General features: G+C 34.9%; 2 protein-coding genes across 5 annotated transcripts in view; one reads left to right on the top strand and one right to left on the bottom strand.

The window, feature by feature from the left end:
* The window catches only part of odr4 (odr-4 GPCR localization factor homolog), a 37,304-nt gene extending 20,684 nt beyond the window's left edge, over positions 1-16,620 (bottom strand). The window contains exons 1-7 of the mRNA XM_051932436.1: positions 16,554-16,620; positions 16,137-16,258; positions 15,808-15,945; positions 7,452-7,547; positions 7,135-7,245; positions 3,705-3,737; positions 1,447-1,566 (exon numbers count right to left, since the gene is read on the bottom strand). Of these exons, the coding sequence (XP_051788396.1) occupies positions 1,447-1,566; positions 3,705-3,737; positions 7,135-7,245; positions 7,452-7,547; positions 15,808-15,945; positions 16,137-16,238 (600 nt within the window). The 5' untranslated portion in view covers positions 16,239-16,258; positions 16,554-16,620. The remainder of the gene's footprint in view (positions 1-1,446; positions 1,567-3,704; positions 3,738-7,134; positions 7,246-7,451; positions 7,548-15,807; positions 15,946-16,136; positions 16,259-16,553) is intronic.
* Positions 16,621-19,666: 3,046 nt separating this feature from the next.
* Positions 19,667-26,200, top strand: part of LOC114659124 (nucleoprotein TPR-like) — a 101,748-nt gene continuing 95,214 nt past the window's right edge. For all 4 annotated transcript variants that reach the window (XR_007935959.1, XR_007935958.1, XM_028811383.2 and 1 more), the window contains exons 1-11: positions 19,667-19,856; positions 20,466-20,570; positions 20,657-20,730; positions 20,906-21,002; positions 23,324-23,427; positions 23,646-23,810; positions 23,940-24,032; positions 24,114-24,194; positions 24,321-24,408; positions 24,526-24,666; positions 25,230-25,324. Coding sequence is in view for 2 of the 4 variants with exons in the window: in XM_028811383.2 (XP_028667216.2) it covers positions 19,676-19,856; positions 20,466-20,570; positions 20,657-20,730; positions 20,906-21,002; positions 23,324-23,427; positions 23,646-23,810; positions 23,940-24,032; positions 24,114-24,194; positions 24,321-24,408; positions 24,526-24,666; positions 25,230-25,324 (1,224 nt within the window). In the remaining 2 variants the exon portion in view is untranslated. The remainder of the gene's footprint in view (positions 19,857-20,465; positions 20,571-20,656; positions 20,731-20,905; positions 21,003-23,323; positions 23,428-23,645; positions 23,811-23,939; positions 24,033-24,113; positions 24,195-24,320; positions 24,409-24,525; positions 24,667-25,229; positions 25,325-26,200) is intronic.

The following is a 26,200-nucleotide window of genomic DNA, read 5'->3' on the forward strand; positions in this document are numbered from 1 at the left end:
TGCCACTTCTGTCACGTTTCAGTGGATATGAACTGTAGCTGCCTAAAAATATTCACAAAGCAGTTGGACGTTCTTACATACTTAAGCCATTACCAAACAGCATGCATATGTACATTACTGCTACCCTTCAAAGCATCTGTGTACAGCACATGCACAGTTGACATAGACCTAAAATAGAAGTGTTTACAGATCTCTTTTTTTATTTTTAGTTTATTTATGAGTAGCATGGAGGAGCAGTGGATAGCAGTGCTAACTCTCAAATAACCCACATGTTAGGTTTGAACAGTATCTCAAATATGGTTATTGTCTGTGTAGTAGTATGTGCCTATAAAATAAACAACATGTTTCAAAATAAGCCGATCGAGTAATGCTAAGCAGCAAAGAAATTACTATTTATGTGCAAATTAAAATTAATCCTATATGCAATGATATTTCTCAGATTGAACTTGGTGATATGTATTTTCTATCTCTTTTGATCTACTGCTGTTCAAAGATCCAATCTGAGAATCCACACATGGGTCACATTTTAAGACTTGAACATATATTGGAAAGAAAATCAAGTGCTGACCTCAATTCTTATTTAATGCTCAGGTTGAATGTGCTTTTTTCTGCTGTTTACACAACAACAGGAAAAAAATATATCAGTGTTGCATATGCCAACAAACTGATATTGGGTAAAATGAAATTGGGGACATAAGCACAGCCATGGAAAATAAACTCATACAGTATTTCGAAAGGTGGTCACACAAGCATAGAATTATACAAATTAATTAGTGTAAAGCCTATCTTCATTAAACACCACATAGTCTAATTTTTAACTTTTTACCTTATTACTCTCCTGAATTGCATTCTTTTCTCCTGTCCAGCATTAACCAGTAATGAGTGCTTTATTACGCAGAGGTCTTTTTAATATGTTAAACTTTCAAGATCCAATACTTTCAGGTATGTATGCATAGCTATTTTTCTCATTGAATTTCAATTTTATAAAACTTTACAAGTATTTACATAAAACCTAAGGTGTCAGGTGTGGTCAAAATCTGTTTTCTGTCCAGGTCTAGGGATTAAGCTAACTCCATAGGAAGTTATTATAGGAAGATGGCACCAAAAAAACATAATTTATTGACAAATTTAGAAATAAAATTGTTCAATTTTTACCTAAACCCCTAATGGGAGTAGCTGAAAGAAGAAGAAGAAAGAGAGAAACTATTCCTGCTAATGTCCCACACGGAACCCCTCTGTATAATTCCGATTGAGAAAAAGCATCCTAGCATTAAACCAGAGTGTTTTATATGTTTAAATAAATTAAAACATAAAGTACTTTATATATCACTCACCAAGTCCAAAAATAAACAAAATGGCATAAAGCATTCAAATACATCCCAAATTATGTATTTCTACAGCCAAACATTATAACTTCTTTCTTACCATTTGTTTTTATTCAGGTCATTGTTCAACAAAACTTGCAATTACCGGTAACCTTAGGTCAACTTCCACATTGCACTGCAAGAGTGGCCATGTACTGGATACTCCATTTTGATACTTCCAGTCAGCTGGTTTAGGAGAACTCTAGAAATATTGTATATACAGATTTAAAAAAAATGGGGTAAAATTCATTTTAAATCAGTTGGTTTTTCCAGAATGCAGCACACCATACAGAGAAACAGAAGAAAACAAATTACATAGTACAAATGTTTGGCAAACAAAAAAACTGTTAATCAATATGGTATGCCCCCTATCGCCATTGCTCTCTGCAATCATAATTGAGCCACTGACTGTTTACTTTTGAAATGCATCAGTGATAACGTGGATTATAAGAGAAGGACTTGATCAGAAAATATCAAATATGCAGATGATAAAAGTGAGCTTTTACAGTGAATTCTCTAGCACACAACATTACTGTAGACCTTCCCATGTCTCTTAGCAAGATCAGTTTAAATAGCTAGGAGTAAGTAACACAAGCAAATATAAAGCTCCTTTTCAACAAACTGCATGGAAAAAATTAAACAAAATGTGACAGATGGTCTGCCCCTTCACTTCACATTAGCAAGAAGAATCAAAGGCCTTTCAAGATGAACATCCTTCCCAAGCTTCTTTTCCTATTTCTAAGCATACTTTAAGAAATTAGAATTTCAATTATAACTTTGCTTATTTGGAAATTGAAACATCCATGCATCCAAAGGGTGACCTCTACAACAGCCTAAAGCAGAAGGGGGCATGGCTCTACCTAACTTTCAATTTTATTACTCGGGCAGCCAAATATACAAGCTATAAAACCTGGACATTGACACAAATTGATGAACATACACAAGCCTGGTCTGCAATATAATTAAAATTACTTCTTTATATTTCCTGCCTTGTGCCCTGTAAATACAATTTATTGTCAAATACACTAATAATCCCAATTGCCCTTCATTCAATTAGAATATGGAACCAATGTTCCATATTTTAGACAGAGAAATTTTTTATCTGTTGCATTTTTACATAACAACCACCATTTCAACCCCTCTCAAACATACACAGCATTTAATAGTTTGGAAAAATGTCCTGGATTAAAACACTTAGAGATGGTACGATAGATAATGTCTTTTGCATCCTACAAACAATTAAGCTTCAAATTTAACTTCTCATCAACACAATTTTTTCACTACTTTCAAAATTAGAAAACTTTGCGAAATGGAACCTGCCCGATTTTCCCTCACCTCTCACCTACTTCAATTACAGAAGAAATAATTGATCAGTCTTGAAGACTCAGATAGCATCTCTGCAATATATAAAAACATTTTAAAGTCCCTTTCTTTCAAAGATCCAGGGTACGGTGGGAAAAAGACTTTTCACTTAACATTTAGAAAAGGAGTGGAAGGGCAGCCAAGATACATTCTAGCTCCATATGTGCAAAGCATTCAATCATTCAATTTAAATCTTTTATCTCGTTTGAAATTGTCCATAACGTATCCAAGATTCAGTCTGTGAATGTTGCAACCTAGCTCCAGTCTCACTGGGCTACATGTTTTGGGTGTGCACCAAATATAACATCATTTTGGACAAATATCTTTGAATGCCTATCAGGCAGCCTTAGTGTCACAACCACTCCTAGCCCATTAACGGCTGTGTTTTGGTGTACTCCCAGATGGACCTTAAAGTGGAGAAGGACAAATTGTAATTGCCTTTTACGTCACTACTAGGACCGTAAACTTATCTTGCTCAATAGGAAGAATCCCACCCCTCCTTTTTTTAGGTCAGTAAGGTAACTGATATTCTATACTATTTGAAATTGGAAAAAAACTTTTTTAAAATATGGCAGATCTAATCAATAATATTCTTACAATAAGATTATATATGGGGGAAAAGGATACCTCTTCCTTTGTTGCTGTTTTTAAGATTTGCTTCTGGTTGTTGTCCTCTCCTCTCTTTCTCTTGGGTAGGTGTTGGATTTTGGTTTGTTAAGTTTGACTTCATTGTATAGAATTTTATTTGCTTCAAATTAAAATCAATAAAAATATATATAAAGAAACAATATGGTAGGCAAACTTCACAGATTCTTTTCATATGTTTTTCATTTTCATACGTATTACATTACGATAAACTTCAACTGACTCTTGAGACACTAAAGTGTTGACTTCACTATTCTTTATATCTAAATCTTATTAATGGCACACACCCGTGTGGGTTTAAGGTGTATTACAATGTAATTTTTCTTAACATACCAGAGGATCTTTAACATCAAAAGTACGACAGTTTACTCTGACAATATTCAGTCAAGGTCTGTTTTGTTTGAAATATATTTGCTGCAAGATAAAAAGATATTCATAAATGTTCTTAATTACTTTTGAATCACATAAAGCTACATTTCAAGGTGCTTTTAAATATTAAAATATTACAATACAGTATGACTTAGTTGGGTAATTTTTAGAATACTTCAGCAGTTTTTATTACAGGAATGCCTGCCATTTTAATAAATAAAAAGCAGGCTTTTTATAGACTCCTTCCAGACATTTTCATATCATCAATTATTAATGCCATCTCTGTTTTTTTAATTATGAAATTTAATCTTACAAAATTCCACAATTTAAAAATACATTTAGATATCAGACCACTTGCCAATTTATACAGCCATTGAATGGTAAGTTAGCAAGCTAGCATCTGAAATTCATTATTTGCAAGCTTTAAAAATGCAGAAGCCACTGTAGATCTGTACATTTTTTAAAATGTTTTCACTTTCACTTAAGTAAATATACCCAATAAAATGGTGTATGCCCATACATATATACATACTGTATATGGATGTTTTAACTTTATTTTAACAACACTGATAGATAAATGTGATATAAATAACATAAATAATAATGAATAACAATGAATCCCGTCTTCAATCATTTATTCAATAAAAAGTAACTAAGTTGCCTACTGTGTAAAAAATAAGCATACTGCCAAATTCAATGGCTCATCTGTTAGACTCCTACATTATCTTGAGAACATTTTTGCCCATTCTTTCTTACATAACTCTATTGAAGTGTGATGTCTGAGGGCTTTACTGCCCACTTTAACTCCACCCACAGCATTTCTATGAGGCTAAAATCTTACTTAAGACCTTACTTTTTATTCTATGTTAATTAGTGTTCCATAATTTTAATTCTTATTTATTTTGTCTTTTTTTCTCTTTCTTCATCATGTAAGTGTTTTGGTCACATAGTTGTATTGTTTTTTTTTAGTTTTTTTCTATTCTAAACTTGCAAGTAGGGCAAAGTGAAGTAAGACTTGCTAGTAAATCCCTTGATGTTATCCTAGGGCTTTTGGAGACTTACCATTGCATCTCTCAGTCAGCTCATGGGCTCTATTTGGTAAAATGCCCTAACCTGAATAGAGTTCCAATGTTTAATATTTTCTTTATTTGCAGGTGATCTTTTAGCTACCGGGGGTGACTGAATACAGACTTTTGAAAATGGCTTTAAAACCCTCCCCAGACTGTCAGGCATCAACAGCACCTGATTTTAATTTAATTCTACATTCTTTTACAAGGAAATTGAATTTCTGTTGATTTCCATGGTATAAAAGAAAACAAAATGTGATTTGTACAATTAATGTAACTTTTGTCTATCAGTAATTGTTAAAAATATCAGTTTTACTTTGTCCAAAAATGAAAAAAGACTAATTGATTTCATGATGTGTACCTATTATTTCATACCCCTGTAAGTTTAAACAGGTGTACAGACTCTAAATCCCATGATTAATTATTCTGTATTTTTTCAAGACTTTTATATCTATGCAAGCATACTGTGCTACATATTTTCTACATACTGTATTTTCTAATCAGGCAATGACACATCAGATTTCCAGGGCTGTTTTCTACCTTTTACCCAGGGCTGCCAAGATAGGTTCCAGAGTCCCTCATAACCCTGACTTTGATTGAGCAGGTTTCAGAATGTATGATATGTCATTAGTATTGTTCTTGCTTACCAAATCATTTTCAGTGTGTGCAGCACAATGATGAAAACAATTTCATCATTAGATTCTAAAGTTAGAGCAGGTGCCCTTTAGGAATCTGTGACAAGTAAAGTACAAAAGGCTTTTATGATACTTTTGAGAGATAATAGTAAAAAACAGGATATTCAATTTCGCTTGAATGTGGATGATATTCATCAATATCTATCAATCACACCTAATTGGCTTTTTTCCTAACAAGGATGATATCCATATCTTGATAGATACAGAACTAGCTGCTCTAAACCAAGTTATCAGCAGAGAGCAGAAAATCACCACAAAAAGGATTACAGCTTATAGTTTGACATTCCACATTACAAAGATCAGAGACCTGGGTTCAGTCCCATCTGGAACAGGTGAATGCCACTTTTCACACTAATCACCAACTCTGTACTGCTTAAGGAAAAGATTAAAGTGAGCTTGTTGTGCTCAGTATAGCTGAGAGTGGATTCACAATGTTGTATTGCACACTGGGAAACAAATTAAGCAAGATACATCTTGGGAATGTGTGTGATGCCTCTGAAAAGCCTACAGGCAAGAACACCATCATAGAAGGAAAGGAATCAATGTTCTGCCCTACATGCTCTTAGCTGTTACCTGTTATTTGTCGTAGTGTGCTCCCCCCTCTTTGTCTTGTCATTTATTAACACAACCCTGTCAGTCAAGTCCCACAACTCACAGGGATGTTATAATGTCTGAGAAGCTCACGTAAAGCATGTTGATCCCATAATGAACTTTTAAATACAATGTCTTTTAAAGCTTTATTGTTTAATGTATACTGTCTGCTATGTATTGCTTTGTAAATCATTATTTATTGTCTTTGGTTGTACACCTCTAAATACCTGCATGTTTCCTTTGTATATACTCGCATTTCAGTTTATAATGAGGTGCATCCAGTAAAAGCCTTCAAGAAAGCTCCCCTTGTCATTTTTATGTGGATGTGCTTTAGTTGTTTAAGCCTCTCTGCAGTTGCGTGGCACAAACAAGCGCAGAGTGAGACTGAAAAATCAGTATTAGTATGACAATTTTGCCATGATTCACAAGTGTAGTTTTACTTGATATTGTTGCCAGACCTTTTATTAAAAAGAAGGTACATCCTTTGAAGGCTTACCAGTGACTCAGAGGTGCCATGAGACCAGGTGTTTCTAACCTATTTGTTTCCTGGATAAAATACAGAGCCACCCTGATACTGAAAGTGAGTCCAGAACATCACTGGAAGTGACAGGAATGAAGTTTAATGGACCTAAATCAGGCTGAAGTTGGAGTCTTGAAGACTGTGGTTGGCATGACTTGACTGGCAGGAACAGCAGACAGAAAGAGAGAGACTGAGAACATGAGTGTACATAAGAAGACTTTGTGGTAGGTAAGTAGATGAGCCACCCTACCTGATAGATGGGGCATGTGATCTGTATTGGAAGGTTGGTCCATAAAAGCAACAGAGGTTTTGCTTCTGACCTTCATTTCTGTTGTTTACATTCTCAGTTTTTTTAAAACTTTATATATTACATTTTTTTTGTAAAAATCAGTCTCCAATTTTGTTTTTTGGGTTCAAGGCCAGCTTGAGAACACACCCAGCCAGCACATAGTATATAATAAATTTGTGCCTAAATTCTTGCAAACAACAATGAATTTTATCTATCAAAACATAGCAAAGGATACTTTTTTTGTCTCTGAGCACATCTGGACAGTAACTCTATCATATACTTCCTCCTCTGACAGTTTCACAACCTTCCAGCGGGTGACAGATGTGTCCACTGCAAAAACTAGCTTAAAGGGGAAAAAACACTCCTAATTCCATTAAACAGACAATATAATTAAGCAAATACAAAGTACTGATTGATTTAAGAACATTAAAAATAATTGTGAATAAACAGGATGAATATTATAGAAATTATTGGACAAAAATTTAAATATGTCCAAATGTGTTTAAACAAAATGAACAAAAGAATTATCTTTGATTTCAGATCACTTACCCTACGTAACATATTTGAAGCCTCCTTGGAAAGGGTAGGTGGTACAATCAGGAACACACCAAGTATGGCTAATCCTCCTGTCAACATTCGAGAAACCTGTCAAGACGTAATTTAATCATCTGGCTGATCTTTTATGGGCAGATGTATTCCTTTAAATTAACAAAGAATTTTAACTTTTGTAAGCAAACAAATAGAATTGTAATTTTCTGAATAAGATTTTGAAACTAAGTAAGTGAGCACCCAGAATTTCCTAAATTAAGAACCTACTATAGCATGAGTTTCAAGAACTACAGAAGCATTTAAATATCACAGCTAAAAAAATCCATCCATCCATCCATTATCCAACCCACTATATCCTAAGATAGGGTCACAGGGGTCTGCTGGAGCCAATCCCAGCCAACACAGGGCAAAGGCAGGAACAAATCCCGGGCAGTGCAACAGCCCACTGCAGGGTACACACACACGCCAAGCACACACTAGGGGCAATTTGGGATCGCCAATGCACCTGACCTGCATGTCTTTGGACTGTGGGAGGAAACCGGAGCACCTGGAGGAAACCCACCCACACGGGGAGAACATGCAAACTTCACGCAGGGAGGACCCAGGAAGCGAACCCAGATCTCCTTACTGCGAGGCAGCAGCACTACCACTGTGCCACCTTGCAGCCCTCATAGCTACTGCAAATAAATGCATGTAATTCAGACTTTTAGTAAGCAAAACTTCACAAGTATTGCAAGGCACACTGCACCACAACACCATCTATCATTTCACTTGAGGTTCATATTCTTTAAAGTGTTTGGTTAACACTTTGTCAATTACATCTTTAGTTTCCCCTTAAATGTTTATCTGTAATGACAGCTCAAGCAGTGTGTTCACCTACACACACAGAGAAAAATATGACCGATACCTAAGAAAAAGACACTCATGTCACCACTAATCTTAATACATAATTCGCCTGCCTCCTCACTCACTCACTCACTCACTCACTCACTCACTCACTCACTCACTCACTCACTCACTCACTCACATCCGTCCGAAGCCAAATGCGCAGTCGCCTTCTGCGCATGTCCGAAGCTGAATGCGCAGTCACCTGAAAAACCTTACGAGACCGACATCCAACCCCAACATCGCAGCAGGTGGCAGATTTTCGGCTGCAAAAATTCAAAGAGAAAGGCGACTTCGATTAAAGCTCTAGAGGCCTGAAAGGCAATTTCAACTACAGCTCGAGGCCTAATTACGCATTCTGATTCAATTACGCATTCATTCAATACACCTACTGTATATCAGGTTTGTGGTGCTTATACTTATTACTATTCCATATTGTACTGGAACATTCATCATTCAATATTATACTATAGGCCTGGAAAATTCATCAACTAACAGTACAAGCCTGTACAGTAATGAGTAAAGCGGACTACAATCATTACAAAACAACTTCTTCGTTACTTATCATTTGTTCTTCATACACTGCTGACACAAACTCGTGCCCGTTTCAACTTACGTTGTTGAAATGGGCTCTTTGTCTAGTAGTATATAATCATAACACACCTGACAATAAGAAATGGGCAAATACATTTGACAGAGAAAAGGAATACTAAGAACGATAATTACAAGTGATTTATAATTGATTCCGTATAAATTTCAGAGCAGAGTACTCATATCCCAGTGGTACCAAAGTCAATTCAAATTTACTCCTGTGCCTGGGGTCAGAATAAGTTCACCAAGTGACTGAATAAGCTGGTGGGAGTCAAGAATGGCATCCATTTTGGATTATATGATCATTTCCATGGGATTTCATTGGAACATATAACTGTATTCACTTTTTTCTGATTGTTTTGTTAAATTGTTTTGTTCTTTGAATAAAATAAAATAATAAAAGAAATTCTATTTCAATACCTCCATTATGACTAGATAAAAAGATAAGAGTTAAAAATCAGGGGTATAATATAGTCCATAGTATTCTGTGGGCACCCCCACAAATCCAGGTCAAACAAAGAGGGACCTAGCAACACCACAGGTGGAGGAAACCCAATTTAATTTATATCATCTTGCCTGAAGAAGGGGCCCGAGTTGCCTCGAAAGATCTTTTTAGTTAGCCAATAAACGGTGTAATTTTGCTTGACTTCTCACTACATTCATAATGGCTAACATGGTACAACACCCTAGTACTACTTAATCCCACATGGAAATTCAAATGCATACAGCAACAGAAACACAAAAAAGCACAAATACAGACTCACAGAAAGACTAATATATCCAATCAATCAATCAATCAAATAATAAACAAAAATAAACTTAACAAGTACATCGGGTGGAAGCACGGAGTTGCCTGATAGCAGTGGGCAGAAAAGACCCCAAATGGTTTTTCTTAGCACACCGCAGTAGAATGAGCCTCTGGCTAAAAGTTCTCTAAGATAGTGCCTGCTGGAGGGGATTTTTTCATGATGGCATCCAATTTTGCCATCATCCTCTTTTCCATAACAACTTCCTTTAAGTCCAGGGTTCGCCCTGTGATGGAGCAAGCTTTCTTGATATGTTTGTTCAGTCACTGTGCTTCTTTTGTACTCAGGTTAGGTAAATCACACATTTAAAAAAATACACAAATATTATCTATACTAATAAAAGGCAAAGCCCTCACTGACTGACTACTGACTGACTGACTGACTGACTCACTCACTCACTCACTCATCACTAATTCTCCAACATCCCGTGTAGGTAGAAGGCTGAAATTTGGCAGGCTCATTCCTTACAGCTTACTTACAAAAATTAGGCAGGTTTCATTTCGAAATTCTACGCGTAATGGTCATAACTGGAACCTGTTTTTTGTCCATATACTGTAATGGAGGAGGCGGAGTCACGTATCGCGTCATCACGCCTCCTACATAATCACGTGAACTAAAAACAAGGAAGAGATTTACAGCACGAGTCAAACGTGAGAACGAAGGTAAATGACGTTAATTTTTGATTGTCTTTTAATACTGTGTAAGCATACATATTAACACATGTGCAATTAAACGTGTGCATTTACGGGGTGATTTCTCAGGCTTAAAAGCTCGCCTTTTATCAAACGCGGGAACAAAGGTAAATAACGTTAATTGTTGAGTGTCTTTTAATACTGTGTAAGTATACATATTAACACATGTGCAATTAAACGTGTGCATTTACGGGGTGATTTCTCAGGCTTAAAAGCTCGCCTTTTATTAAAGAGGTAAATGCAAACTGTTTTCATTCTGAAGGGCACAAACCACGTTAGATTTCATTCTCAAGAGTAAACTCAGCAAACAGCTTGGTCATATTACAACCGGTTCATTTTCCTCAGTTTAAAAAGGTTTACTTTTCTTCTTAATAAAATTTTTAAAGCAGTACTTCGCCGCTGCGAAGCGCAGGTATTTTGATATATATCAAAATATATTGCGTCATCACGCCTCCCACGTAAGCACATGAACTGACCCGCTGCCGTTTGCAATGCCATATTCGCGAGATACAAGTTTAATGAGAAGACACGAGGTATGGACATCGCAACATCACACAAGACAGCGGCTCACGTGAAGTGACTGAACGCAGCAGGAGTGATCACTTCGATGAATCAAACCTGTTCAAAAAACACACTACACAATTGATAAGGTACGAAAACAATATGAAACCGATTGTGGATTTGTGTACAGCCACTGAAACTTTGTGACGGCACGAGACTTCAGGTCACGTGTCTGCAAAAGAACGTCATTGAGGCAACTATTTTTACTGGCGGTGGCTCAGGGAGAGAGTTTTTATTCCTCACATCCCTGTTATACCCTCTGATCTCCCATTTCAATTCAAACGCCTCCAATTTCCACTAAGGCTCTGCTTCGCAATGACAATTAATAAGTCTCAGGGACAGACCCTACAAAAGGTTGGCATTGATTTGAGGCAATACTGATTTTCACATAGCAAACTGTACGTTGCATGCTCAAGAGTAAGCTCAGCACACAGCTTGGTCATATTACAACCAGAGGGGCGAACTGACAACGTGATATACAAAGAGATCCTTAACAAATAATTATTGATTCATTTTCCCTCAATTTAAAAAGGTTTACTTTTCTTCTTAATAAAATTTTTAAAGCAGTACTTCGCCGCTGCAAAACGCGGGTATTTTGATATATATCAAAATATATCACATCATCACGCCTCCCACGTAAGCACGTGAACTTACCCGCTGCCGTTTGCAATGCCATATTCGCGAGATACAAGTTTAATGAGAAGACACTTTTAACTGCCATGTCTTAGCTAACATTAAATAAACCCGTGGACATCGCAACATCACACAAGTGAGCGGATCACGTGAAGTGACTGAACGCAGCAGGAGTGATCACTTCAATGAATCAAACCTGTTCAAAAAACAAATAACACAATTGATAAGGTACGAACAGAATATGAAACCGATTGTGGATTTGCGTACAGCCACTGAAACTTTGTGACGGCACGAGACTTCAGGTCACGTGTCTGCAAAACAACCTCATTGAGGCAACTATTTTTACTGGCAGTGGCTCAGGGGAGAGAGTTTTTATTCCTCGCATCCCCGTTATACCCTCTGATCTCCCATTTCAATTCAAACGCCTCCAATTTCCATTAAGGCTCTGCTTCGCAATGACAATTAATAAGTCTCAGGGACAGACCTTACAAAAGGTTGGCATTGATTTGAGGCAGGACTGCTTTTCACATGGCCAACTGTACGTTGCGTGCTCAACAGTAAGCTACCACACAGCTTGGTCATATTACAAGCAGAGGGGCGAACTGACAACGTGCTATACAAAGAGATCCTTAACAAATAATTATTGATACATTTTCCCTCGGTTTAAAAAGGTTTACTTTTCTTCTTAATAAAAATTTTAAAGCAGTACTTCGCCGCTGCGAAGCGCGGGTATTTTGATATATATATATATATATATATATATATATATGTAGATATGTGTGTATATATTATATATATATGTAGATATGTATATATATATATATATAGATATGTATATATGTGTAGATATGTGTGTTATATATATATATATATATATATATATATATATATACATATATATATATATATATATCTACATATATATATATATATATATATATATATATATATATATATATGTAGATATGTGTATATATATATATATATATATGTAGATATGTGTATATATATATATATATATGCAGATATGTATATATATATATATATATATATTATATATATATATATATATATATATATTATATATACACATATCTACATATCTACATATATATCTACATATCTACATATCTACATATATATATATGTAGATATGTAGATATATATGTATGTAGATATATATATGTAGATATGTATATATATGTAGATATATAAATATACTGTATATATGTATATATAGTGTCTGTGTGTGTATATATGTATGTGTGTATATATATATGTATGTATGTGTATATGTATATATGTATGTGTGTGTGTATGTATGTGTATATATAAGTTGACATATGTATATATATATATATGTATATATGTGGATGTGTATATGTGTATATATATATATGTATATATGTGTATATGTAGATATGTATAGTAGATATGTGTATATATGTGTATATATATATGTTTATGTGTGTGTGTGTGTGTGTGTATACAGTAATCCCTCCTCCATCGCGGGGGTTGCGTTCCAGAGCCACCCGCGAAATAGGAAAATCCGCGAAGTAGAAACCATATGTTTATATGGTTATTTTTAGAATGTCATGCTTGGGTCACAGATTTGCGCAGAAACACAGGAGGTTGTAGAGAGACAGGAACGTTATTCAAACACTGCAAACAAACATTTGTCTCTTTTTCAAAAGTTTAAACTGTGCTCCATGACAAGACAGAGATGACAGTTCTGTCTCACAATTAAAAGAATGCAAACATATCTTCCTTTTCAAAGGAGTGCAAAGCAAGCAGTCAAAAAAAAATCAATAGGGCTTTTTGGCTTTTAAGTATGCAAAGCACCGCCGGTACAAAGCTGTTGAAGGCGGCAGCTCACACCCCCTCTGTCAGGAGCAGGAAGAGACAGAGAGAGAGAGAGAGAGACACAGAAAAACAAAGTCAAAAATCAATACGTGCCCTTTGAGCTTTTAAGTATGCGAAGCACCGGTGCAGCATGTCCTTCAGGAAGCAGCTGCACACAGCCCCCCTGCTCACACCCCCCTACGTCAGCGCAAGAGAGAGAGAGAGAGAAAGAAAGTAAGTTGGGTAGCTTCTCAGCCATCTGCCAATAGCGTCCCTTGTATGAAATCAACTGGGCAAACCAACTGAGGAAGCATGTACCAGAAATTAAAAGACCCATTGTCCGCAGAAACCCGCGAAGCAGCGAAAAATCCGCGATATGTATTTAAATATGCTTACATATAAAATCCGCGATGGAGTGAAGCCGCGAAAGGCGAAGCGCGATATAGCGAGGGATCACTGTATATATTATATATATATATATATATATATTATATATGTATATATATGACAGCAACACTCATAACAATGACAACACAATTACATATACAGTATATATATGTAGATATATATATATATATGTGTGTGTAAATGTATGTATGTATGTATGTCTAGATAGATATATATATATATATGTAGATATGTATATATATGTAGATATGTGTATATATGTAGATATGTAAATACAGTATATATGTAGATATGTAAATATATATGTATATATGTGTCTGTGTGTGTGTGTATATTATATATATATATATATATGTGCGTGTATGTATGTATGTATGTGGTGTATATATATATATATATATATATATATATATAAATATATATATATGTATGTGTATGTATGTGTATATGTATATATGTAAATGTGTGTGTATGTACTGTATGTGTGTATATATGTTGATATGTGTATATATATATATATATATGTATATATATGTGGTATATGTATATATATGTATATTATATGTATATGTAGATATGTGTATATGTAGATATGTATATATGTATATGTATATTTATGTTTATGTGTGTGTATATTATATATAAGACAGCAACACTCATAACAATAACAACACAATTACATTGACAATCATGTTACGTTATTTTTAAAATGTTTCCTTTTCTTTTTCATAACCTCTTTAACACACTACTTCTCCGCTGCGAAGCGCGGGTATTTTGCTAGTTTAACCAATAACGGTGCACTGCACGATAACATGCAGTGAAAAAACTTGACTTGACCATTCAGTTTTCATACACTTTCTCTGTACGTTTAGCATTCATTTGCTCAGAGGTTAATGTGCTTGCTGCTTCCTGAGCAGCTCTTCTTTTCTCCACCCTAGTGGCCCGCTTCTTCTATTCTTTCATCAGCATCTTTTTGCATTAAAACTGATTAAGTCAGTGTTTGTGTTGCAATTACTTAGTACGTTTTCTTTAATATTTTACTTAAGCTGGCACTTAAGACTTCAATCTGCCTCAAGAATGATTTAAGATATGAAGAGGTAGGGGAAGGAATGGCGAAGGTGGTAGGGAATGAGAACGGCACCTGATCCTACGATAAAATAAAATAAAAATAAAAAGAGGAATAACCTTGGAGGTCAATCATCACCCCGAAAGCAGATAGTAAATGTCAAGTAGTATACTGTATGTGTACCAAATTTCAGGTCAATAGTTCAAACGGTTTGCGAACTACAGGTGATTTAAAATTCTAGACAGACAAATGGACAGCCAAATGGACACAGATGTCTCAACATAATTCAGCATAATTCGGTACATGTTAAAAAAAAGAAAGCAGAACAATTGAACAACCTTGGCCATAAAAAATACAGACCAAAGTCAATGATAACCACCTAAATTTCTATCTGAAGCTAAGCATTTTTGGGAAAGGGCCAGTTCTTCAATAGGAAGACAACTAAAGCTTTATTGCTGCTGGTGAGGTCTTCAGGGGACACTTACCATGTGGTCTGTGTTTGGATGCCAATGCCCCAGTGCAATAACAAGGACAACATGTAAAAGGGCACCAAAAAGAGTACAGTGTTTCTGGCTAAACTGCCCACCATGACCTTGACATTCTGCCCTATAATCATCCCCAGTCCCTTATTGGCTAACTATCTCTATAACCCCTTCACCACCTAATTGTTAATGTGTGATGAGTGTACTGGCGCAAGAATGGCTGCTGTGACATTATGCAGGTGGATGGTACACATTGGTGGTGGTTTAAGTGGTTCCCCACGGTCTTTGTAAAGTACTTTTTGTTGGTTAGAAAAGTGCTATATACATGTAATTAATTAATTATTACTGCTAACTATAGTCACCATCAAAGTTTTAAGTGATATCACTTGCCTGTCTTGCATGTTCAGTAATCCATTCTTCATCAGTTTCATCAAGATGGAAACCTTTCTTCTTGGAAGGATTTTGGAAAGGCTCTTCCTTTGGGGGTGTCTGGATTGCCTGAATAATAAAGTCTCTTGCAGTGGAAGTCTGTAAAAATAATTTAAATACAATTTTAAAAAGCTAATGTTATAATCATCTAGATTATTACACAAATATTTAATTCATGTTCATAATGTTTGGTTTATTAAATTACTTTATTTAATTAAACATCACTTGTTTACTTTAGCCGATATTCGTTAAGTATAAAACTGAATAAAACAGTAAAGAAAAAAACTTGCTTGTCCAATAAGAATACCCGTCACGTGCTTCTGATTGAAATTGTTGCTTAGACTTAATAAGTAATTTTGTATCGATTCCTCCACAAAGTAAGATCTTCCCATTTTTTTTCAGTCTTGAAGATCTGTTTATGAAAACAATTAAACAAATTGAGCATGTTTTTCTTAAGTCTTGCGTTAATTTATACGTTTTTGAAATACATCCATCATCTACTATTCATTACAAAATACTGAAAGAGTATCTTGATTACAAATTTAATCATAACTTGAGCACTTTTAACATTTACGCGAACGTGTATGTTAGTTGCTTGTTTATCAGATGACGATTTGAGACACATTTTATAAACTGAATGAAATATTTTTATAAATATTTACGACGTTTGCAATGTTAGCGATTCAATGATCTACACGAAAACCGACCTTATACCTCAGGCAAAATAATGCAACGTTGAGAATTGCACCAAACAGACCGTCTATAAAGTCGCGCTCATATGACGTAACAAATACCTACTCAACATGTCTGTCTTTTGTGAAGTATCGATTGTGCTTCTATGACATCTTATTCATACTTCCTACAGTTCAAAAATAACATCTGTATAGTTACCATCCCAAATTACATTTTCTTGATCTATTAATCTAATTTACAGCAAGTGACTGTGTACTTAGTTTCGCTGAAGAGTGAACGTCCTGCTTAAAATACATCCACCCATTTTCAAAGATTTTTCAATTTTATGAACTGTCCAGAGATGTTACATGCAGTATACGTATAATTAATAAACTAATAAAAAATAAACAAAAATATCTTAATCTCTTAATTTCACCTGAATCATTTATTTTTCTAAATAACTTGGTATAAATACAGTTATGAAATGAATATATTAATGAATATATAGGTTATAGTTTCTTTTACACTGTGTAAGATACGAGAAACCTCTCATCAACATCTTTCCCTAGCTGTCATGAAATCACACTATTTGCACAAAATATTATTCGTTTATAATTTTAAGAAGAACATGTTTTTCTATAAGGAATTCCAAAATGTTTTGTATCTAGTCAGTTATTTTTTCTAATAAATTTGGCATCAAAAATCAAATAAAATTGTGTTTGTCACATACAATTATAAAATAGTGCAAACTGCAATGAAATGCTTGTTTAGAGGAGGTCAATAAAAATATAAATATTATAATAAACACCAGTGGGCGGCACGGTGGTGCAGTGGGTAGCGCTGCTGCCTCGCAGTTGGGAGACCTGGGGACCTGGGTTCGCTTCCCGGGTCCTCCCTGCGTGGAGTTTGCATGTTCTCCCCGTGTCTGCGTGGGTTTCCTCCGGGCGCTCCGGTTTCCTCCCACAGTCCAAAGGCATGCAGGTTAGGTGGATTGGCGATTCTAAATTGGCCCTTTGGTGTGTGGGTGTGTTTGTGTGTGTCCTGCGGTGGGTTGGCACCCTGCCCGGGATTGGTTCCTGCCTTGTGCCCTGTGTTGGCTGGGATTAGCTCCAGCAGACCCCCGTGACCCTGTGTTCGGATTCAGCGGGTTGGAAAATGGATGGATGGATAATAAACAGCAACACCCCAAACATTCATAAGAGTGTCACCCTATTTATCATAAAGGTAAGACTGTCTTTAAAGACACCTTCTTTCATTTCCACAGTATCCGTTTGCAAAAGTTAATTAAGATCTGATAGAACATTATCAAACACTATTGCAAGTTATTTTTGCTATTATCAATTCTGAAAGCTACACATTTGTTAATTTTCATTAAATAATTCCCAAACCAATAAAACTATATTATTATATCGGTTTTCAAAAACAGCACAAAAAACACCATTCTGAAACATATTTATTCCAGTTTAGGACTGCCCAATGGCAAGGAACACTCTTGTCCATCAAAATACCTGCCTATGCACATGTGCCACAACCTAACCTGTGAATAGGAGGGAAATCAGGGTACCAAGAAAAACAATCCCAATAGATACAGAAAGAAAAGACAATTTCTACGCAAACCAGAGCTGGCGTAGGATTTGAACATAGACAGCAAGATTCTATGTTGAAAGCAGGATTCTAGCAACACTAACTATGATGCTTGGCCATTTAAAAATAAGGATTTGTTTTTAATCATATGTTCTTAGTGTCCCAAATAACAGATGAGTAACAAGGGTGATGTTAATAGATGAGCATACAGTATAATAAGACTTCTTTATGAAAGCTAAACTGTTTAATTGTATATTTTATTAACATCAAATTAACATCAAAATTACATTGTAGGACTAAATATATACAATCTATCATCTCAAAAATATTTTAGGAATTATATTCTATATTTCATTTTTAAAATTGTATTTTGTGTGTTAAGTTAAATACAATTGTGCAATTTACTCTTAACTTATCTTTTTCACGTATCTTGATTTCAACATATGAAGTCGTCATCTTTACAAGAATTCCAGTTTTCATTTTCTATTATATAGCCAAAGACAGGTTCCAATAACAAAATTCTCATCTGTTCTTCTCACAGGTCAAAAGAAGGTCTTCAGTTTGAATCCACGAGGGCTGTCTGTTCTAATACACACATTCATTTGATTAGTTAATCACAGAAGCTCTGTATGAGAAGCTGTAGAATTCACCTTTCTACTTCGGATCCGCCCATCCTTTTTTTCTGACAATTTGTCTTTTACCGCGTCACCTTTGTCTTTTATTATTTATGATCGGAGCGGGTTTTTTCAGTCATATTATAAGATTCTAGCCGAGAACTCCTACTGTATATGAAAATATTTTCTTGCCTATAACAAATTATATTAACAAATTACATCTTGCCACTGCGTGTTACTTTTCGATCTTCATTTTTAACCTTGCTTGTACAAAAGATTATAAGCTTTATTTTATATAATGCAGGACAGGCATCTAAAGAACGTAATGATACCATAACGAAAATGTGAATGTTCTGAAACACTACAACAAAAAGGAGACATACAGTTTTAATTATGTTTTATTAGTAAATATTTACTTGTGAATTTTAATTTAGGGGATCTCGCGATGTTCAGGTGGGATTTGTTTGTCTTTCAGTAGTGAACTTTAAAATATTTCGAACAAGATGCATTTTGCTCCCTGCAGGGTCATAACATTTGCAGCAGTTACTGTACATGATACAAGTTCATTTGACACAGATATACTCAGTAGCGTAGTTCAGTTGGTATAGATATATCGAATTTCTCTGAGCAGTTACATGATTTAAGAATTATTTCTAATAGAGCCTTATAGAAAAAGCAAATCCTGGAAATACAATGCAAAACTATATTAATTTGCCCTTAGTATAATATACCTATATTTTTGTTATACTGACACGCCTGGAAATACTAACAATCTAATTCTTACTGTAATGTTTTTTTTTGTTTTTTTTTGTGGGGAGGGGGCTATTCCTTTAGAACGAAATCTTCTCCGCTCAATTCGACCTGTAGCCTTGAGGGCCTTCATTGGAGAAAAACAAAACTCAATTTCCCATCAGCCTTAGTGACCCGGTATTTGGTAAATCCAGCGACTGCGCGGCGCAATGTCAAGAAACGCTCGGCGAAGTTCAAAGATGGCGGCTGTTTTGCAGCAGATACTGGAACGAACCGAGCTCAATAAACTACCAAAACCTATCCAAAACAAACTCGAGAAGTTTCTTGGTGACCAACAAGTTGAGATCGATGCACTAAAATCCCGACACGAGAGGTTTAAAGTAGACAGCGGTGAGTTTTTCTTTTTGTTATGAAGCGGCATGTTGAAAGCCTGTTATTTCCCACGCAGTTTGATATGAACAAGGCTAAATCATTATCGGGGTTTACCTACATATTTCCATCGAGTTCACGCATATCTTCAACTAAAGCCTGGCGGATTTCATTTTGGATGTCTTCCCGTTTAGCTAATTTCGTAATTCTGAAATGTTAATTCTGGTTAATACTTAAGTTCACGTATGCATTTATACCAGCAGGCCTCGGTTCGAAATTATAGGATTGGAAGTAAAGAACCTGTGTGGTTACCATTCTCCGAATGATAGTGATGGCACACGTTCGAAGATATTATTTTATTCCAGCCACGAAGTTTCGGTTACTATAACTAAAGGTGTACAAGTCTAATCTGTGTTTTATTTTTAAATATAGCGCCCTTTCCGGAATCACACTCGCCCCGTTTACCCTGTTAACTTCTAATCTGCAGGCTGCATTTTATCTGAATGCGTAAAACGTTGCATCTTAAGATTTTATATACAGAAAATAACATGCATTTATTCTTTTTAAGTGTTATAAAATGTGTACTTTATAGTTGGAAAAGGATTTCGCCTTTTTATTTCTGATTTATAGAACAGCAGTATTTTGAGGTAGAGAAGAGGTTGGCTCAAAGTCAAGAGAAGCTTTTATCAGAAAAGCAGGAGCGTCAGAATCTTCAAGAAGAACTTAAACAGCTGAGTAAGTTAACTTTACATAAATTTGACATTTTCATTATGATTTTATTAGCGGCTGTTCACAACTGCAACATTTTGTAATTCGTGCAGATGACGATTTTAAGGAATTGAAGGAAAAAAATAAAGAGCATGAGGCAAATAAGGAAAAGCTATCGACAGAGCAGGTAATGGGCAGAAGAACCATGTATACTTTGAAGTTAGTGCAAATATTCATAATCTTCCTGTATAGAGACTAGACAAAATTTATTATAGGGCATTAACGCTTATTGTATATACTAAGCCTGTATTAAATATGACTGAACCACATAGTTACTACTTTTTCTTTATAATATTTGAAAGGCACAACTTAAGAGGGCTAATGATGAATTGGCAGCTGAAAAACGAGAACTTACAAGGAAACTGGAAAAGAAGTCTCAGGAAGTTGAACATTACAGTGGTATGTTTTTATAGATATGAACTTCTGTTTTACAAAACATCAACACATTGCTGTTTTCTTTAATATTTGCCCACAGTAAGACATGGAAATTTCAAGTGGTTTGATATATATATAATATTTTTGTAAACTACAAGAAATGTAAATCATGAACCTGTAACTAGTGAGTCAATATAGTGTGCCTTGTTCATATAGTGATGCACATTGGTTCACTGTCAGTTTTGTGCTTATGAAATTAAAATAGTGTACGTCTGTAAGGTTAGTTGTAATAAATGTTGCACAATGACACAGGAGATAAGTCTTTAACCATTTTTCTAAAGTGTATAGTGCATGTCTCTTTAGGTTGCATTAATTTAAAAGTCAAAATATGCTTTATCAAGTGCTTCAGTTTATAGCAGCAGATGCGTGTCATAGACTTTAACCACATACAGTCCTCTGAAACCTTACAATTGTGACTACTGTGTTAGCACTGTGCTGCATTTGTACTTTTGCCTTCTGAGGTTAAGACTGTTGCTTTTGAAGGCCTTCCAAAGGAAATATAATATGTAAAGCTGTTTTTTCAATTACCTAAAACGTGCAAAAAGTCTATATTCATTGAATCACCAAACGTCTACATATTCTGTTGACTGAACAATGTACTGTTTGACTTCAATTTGTTGAGTAATCTGTTATTTTCAAAGGCTAATGTTGAAAGATGTAACATGCTGTGTATTTTACACATTTAAAAATTTTCAAGCGAGCATGATTTTGTCCCCAAAAAAATATATAAGCAGTCATGTGCATCGGTTGAAGGGCTATATATATATATATATATTAAAGCTAGTTTCCCTGTAGGTGACGGTCATATTTTTTCATTTTACCCTTTTGTTAATGGTCCGAAATAAGTTTAAAAAAAAAAAAAAAAATCAAGTTGGTGTTATCATAAAGTGATAATTGGTTTTAAATGTGTGTTTGAATTACGTGCCTGTCTAACACAAGCACTACAACATTTTAAAAACTTGTGCATCCTTTTTTCTGAAAGACACTACAGACATTAATACTGGGATGGGTGTTGTGGTTTGATCAGTGGCATAACGTGATGAGCAACAGTTGCATGCAATAAAAAATTGAGTTGTGATTGAATATTATGGATTCCAAATAGGTGGCAGCACTGTTACTAGTGTAATGTATATGCTGCAGTGTTTTTAGTGCTGAATATATACATAGGTTTTTACTTGGCCCTCCATGTGTTTGCCTAGAGGCACCTTGCAGTGTAAGATTTGTCTACCTAAACCCCAGACCGTAATTGGTGTAATCGGACGCTTTATAAATGAACTGTTATTGTTAAATCTGTATTGTCTGTATTGTCTCTGTATCATCAAATTTTTTAATGTATATGATTAATTATAAAAGAGCTCACAATAAATAGTATATTCAGTTTGTGCCTTATCTGGCAAGTTAGACATGTACCTCTATGGCTGATGAGATCTATGTTTGTCCTCCCTGTCTATTCCATTATCAGCGTGAATCTACCTACATCAAAAAGGTGGTTGATTTAAAATCTGTAGGAGTTTTCATGTTACAGAGCTAAAGCTTTGTTCCAGAAAACTTGAGTCAAGGCTTAATTTTCGCTGGCATGGTTTTTGGCTTATTCAATGAATCTTTCAGACTGATCAAGTGCTAGGGTTGTAGGCGCTGTTGCACTTTACAGAAGATGATCATCCATCATTGAAATCTCAATTGATAAGCATTTTTTTTTTCTTTTGCTGAGAATTTCTATTAAGTCAGAAAATGAAGATATACTTCGGATATATATTATGGTACTTCAGCCTTGAGTATGTACCCGGTACTATCCTTTACAAATTCCTGTATATTCTTGGAACCACTGGCCCCTCATCTGTCATTCTTTAATTTGTTACACTGTGAAAGTGGCAACTTTGCTGCCACTGCTTAGGAAAGCTCACATCAAGGAAATCAGTCTGGCGGTGGAAGATCAAATTAATTTCATTCTAAAACTGCACAGCACCTTTTATTATAGGGTGTTTTTTAGTAGGCCCCATTTATTTAGCTCATTGCACTTGCCCAGATTGTTACAGGGCCACAGAATGCCAAAGTTCGTCTTGGCAGAGCAATCCTGTGCACAAACTTATTAAGTTCTCCAAGATTCACTAATGATTCTGTATTTCTTCAATGTATAGATATTGGAGGAAAATTGAATTAAACTGGGAAAGTCCATTCATTATAGTTAAGGCTGTGGCAGTAACTACTGTGCCAAAAGGCCCTCCAAATATGTTATTGTTAACTTATTCAGTTACCTTGTTTGTTTGTCTTGGCTGTCTTTGTAGAGGACTTGAAACGTTTAAATGACAAACTTGTTGAAACCAGTACTGCAAAAGTTGAACTTCAGTTGAAACTTGATGAACTCCAAACATCGGAAGTTTCTGTTAAGGTAGGATTTTTTTTTTCTATTTTTTTTTTTTAATATATATTTTATATATATATATAAAAAATTATTCTTTTACAAAGAATGTATTGCATCAGAAAACTCCCATAGGTGACATTTAGGCACACCTTTATCTGCTTCTAAATATTTCAATTTATGAAAGATTGTTGCATATAGGTATTTAGAGCAGCTTTTTATTTATTTATTTATTTATTTTTTTGTAGTACCGTGAAAAACGAATGGAGCAGGAGAAAGAGTTGCTCCAAAATCAAAATGTTTGGTTAAATGCAGAACTCAAAAGCAAAACTGACGAACTCCTTGCCGTCACTCGTGAAAAAGGCAATGAAATCTTAGAACTGAAATGCAGCTTGGAGAATAAAAAAGATGAGGTAATGTTAAAGAAATTTACCATACAGCTATTTCAGAAGCATTATTTGTATTTGCAGTTTTGCACTTGTCATTTGTCCATATCAAAACATTTTAAGTAAAAAAAAAAAAAAATATGTATTTTTGGAAAGGTCACAAGATTAGAAGAACAAGTGAATAGTCTTAAATCTTCCAATGAGAGCTTTCAGAAGCAGATTGAGGATTTGATGGCCAAATTGAAGGAGGTAAAATGATTACTGTTTATACCATGGTTGCTAACGTTTTAAGTTTTAAATGAAACATATAAAGTTTTTTTCCCCCCCCAGTCAAAAGAGCAACAAGCAAGTATGGAAGAAAGATTCCGCAATGAACTTAATGCACATATTAAGCTTTCCAATTTATATAAGGTGAGAATGATAAATCCATTACTTCCAAAATGTAAAAAGGTAGAAAGTTTCTATGTGTGCATTAAATATTTCTCTCATGTAGTGAACTGGTTACATAGAGAAATAGTAAAATTTGTTTTATTCCAGAGTGCGGCTGAAGATTCTGAGTCTAAAAGCACAGAGTTAAATAGGGCAGTTGAAGAACTTCACAAGCTGTTGAAGGAAGCAGGAGAGGGTATGATTCTTGAATTGTTTTAATTTTTACAGTTTATGTGAAAGGCTGATACATTTATGCAATATACTTTTTAAATCTGCTTGCAGTTTCTATGTTAAATATCTTTCCCATTCATAGCAAACAAAGCCACTGAAAGTAGGATGAATGAATTGGAATTGTGCAAAGAAGAAATGGAAGCGGAACTGAAAGGGAAAATTACCAGTCTGGAAAAAGAACTTGAGAATGCAAACGAGCTGCTGTCTGCTTCTAAGCGTAAAGGTATAGAATGCCAATATAATCTTAGTTTCGATACAATTCAGGATTGTGTGACTTGGGCTGTTTTTATAAGTAGGTTTACATCTTAAATTTAATATTTCCCATACACTTAATTGGTAATTTAGAATCCTAATATAGATAAAAGAAACTGGTGTTATAGTAATTGAAGATGTGAGTTCCAAAATCTGCTAATTACACCTTTTGGTAAAATTTAGTGAACACGTGATTGTGACTTTTCATGCAGTTGGTCATGCGCCGAAAATATGTTTGAGCTTCAAAACCTGCTAATTGCAACAGTGTAGCGCTATAGTTTTAGGGATTTAGTTTCAAAATCTGCTTACGGACCCAGATTTTCCTATTTATCTCCAAAATTTATCTTTTGTACATAGCTGATTTTGGAACTGAGCTCTTCAATTATTAAAGAATATGCACAATGTATTGATTCTAGGCTTTCTTGAAGCAAAATTTAAGAACCATTTTGAACTATGTTCTTTGAGTTTCAAAGTGACATGAAATGATTAAGCTTCTGTATGTTTAGATTTATATATCTGATATGATTTTTCTAGGGGTGTCTGTACTTACAGAGGAAGAATTAACTACCTTATCCCCTACGGCGGCTGCTGTAGCAAAAATTGTAAAACCTGGAATGAAACTGACAGAGGTATGGGTGTTTGTGGGTTGTGTGTGTGGAGTGTGGTGTTTGTGTAATTCACAGCAGTATGCAGAGTCACTCATTTTGTGTGTTTTTGTTTTTAAGATACTTAAATTCTGCTTATCTGTATATGCTTTCTTGGTGTGTAAATGTATTTTGTATAATGCAAAATTCTTTATATTAGTGGGAGTTATTTGAGTTTTATTTTATGAATTGTTTCAGATTAATTTATTCAGGAGAATCCAATGTTGACTTAATGAAATACTTTGGATAAAGTATTTTTTCTGTTACCGAATGCAGTTTGTTCTCTTTATATAATGCAGTATATATTTGCACTATTACGGGTGGACTCTTAATGTTAAACAATGCATACTGTCAGGAAAACCTATTGTGTGGGATAGGGCGGGGTAGATGGGCCTCTATGTCATTTTTAAAGAATCCCACTAGATTTAAAATGGCAAAAATTAGCTAATTTATATAGCTAACTTCACACTAAGCAATTCAAGATTCATTCTTCAAAACATGGCATAACTCTGCCTAACTGTACATTACACAAACCTATGTTGACTATGCATATGTAAAAGTCTAAGGACAGGATGCAAACTGAATGATTTCATCGCACTGATGACTCACTAGATCATACAGTTTGTTTTTTTTATGCCTCTTGCTGATTTGGGGGAAAGTATATTTGCTTATTCACCACATAATTTTGAATTTGCAATTATTCTCAATAATTGTGTTATTTGAAGTCACGTCAGGTATTGAACAAAAAAATTGTGTGGTTAAATAAGTGCTGATTAATCTTAGCTGGAAGAATGGTAACCTACACTTCATAATTCTGTGGGAATGTGATTTCTTGTTTTACCTGAAACTAGGAGGGGAAAA

This window comes from Erpetoichthys calabaricus, chromosome 10 (genome assembly GCF_900747795.2).
Source record: "Erpetoichthys calabaricus chromosome 10, fErpCal1.3, whole genome shotgun sequence".
NCBI classification, from domain to species: domain Eukaryota; kingdom Metazoa; phylum Chordata; class Cladistia; order Polypteriformes; family Polypteridae; genus Erpetoichthys; species Erpetoichthys calabaricus.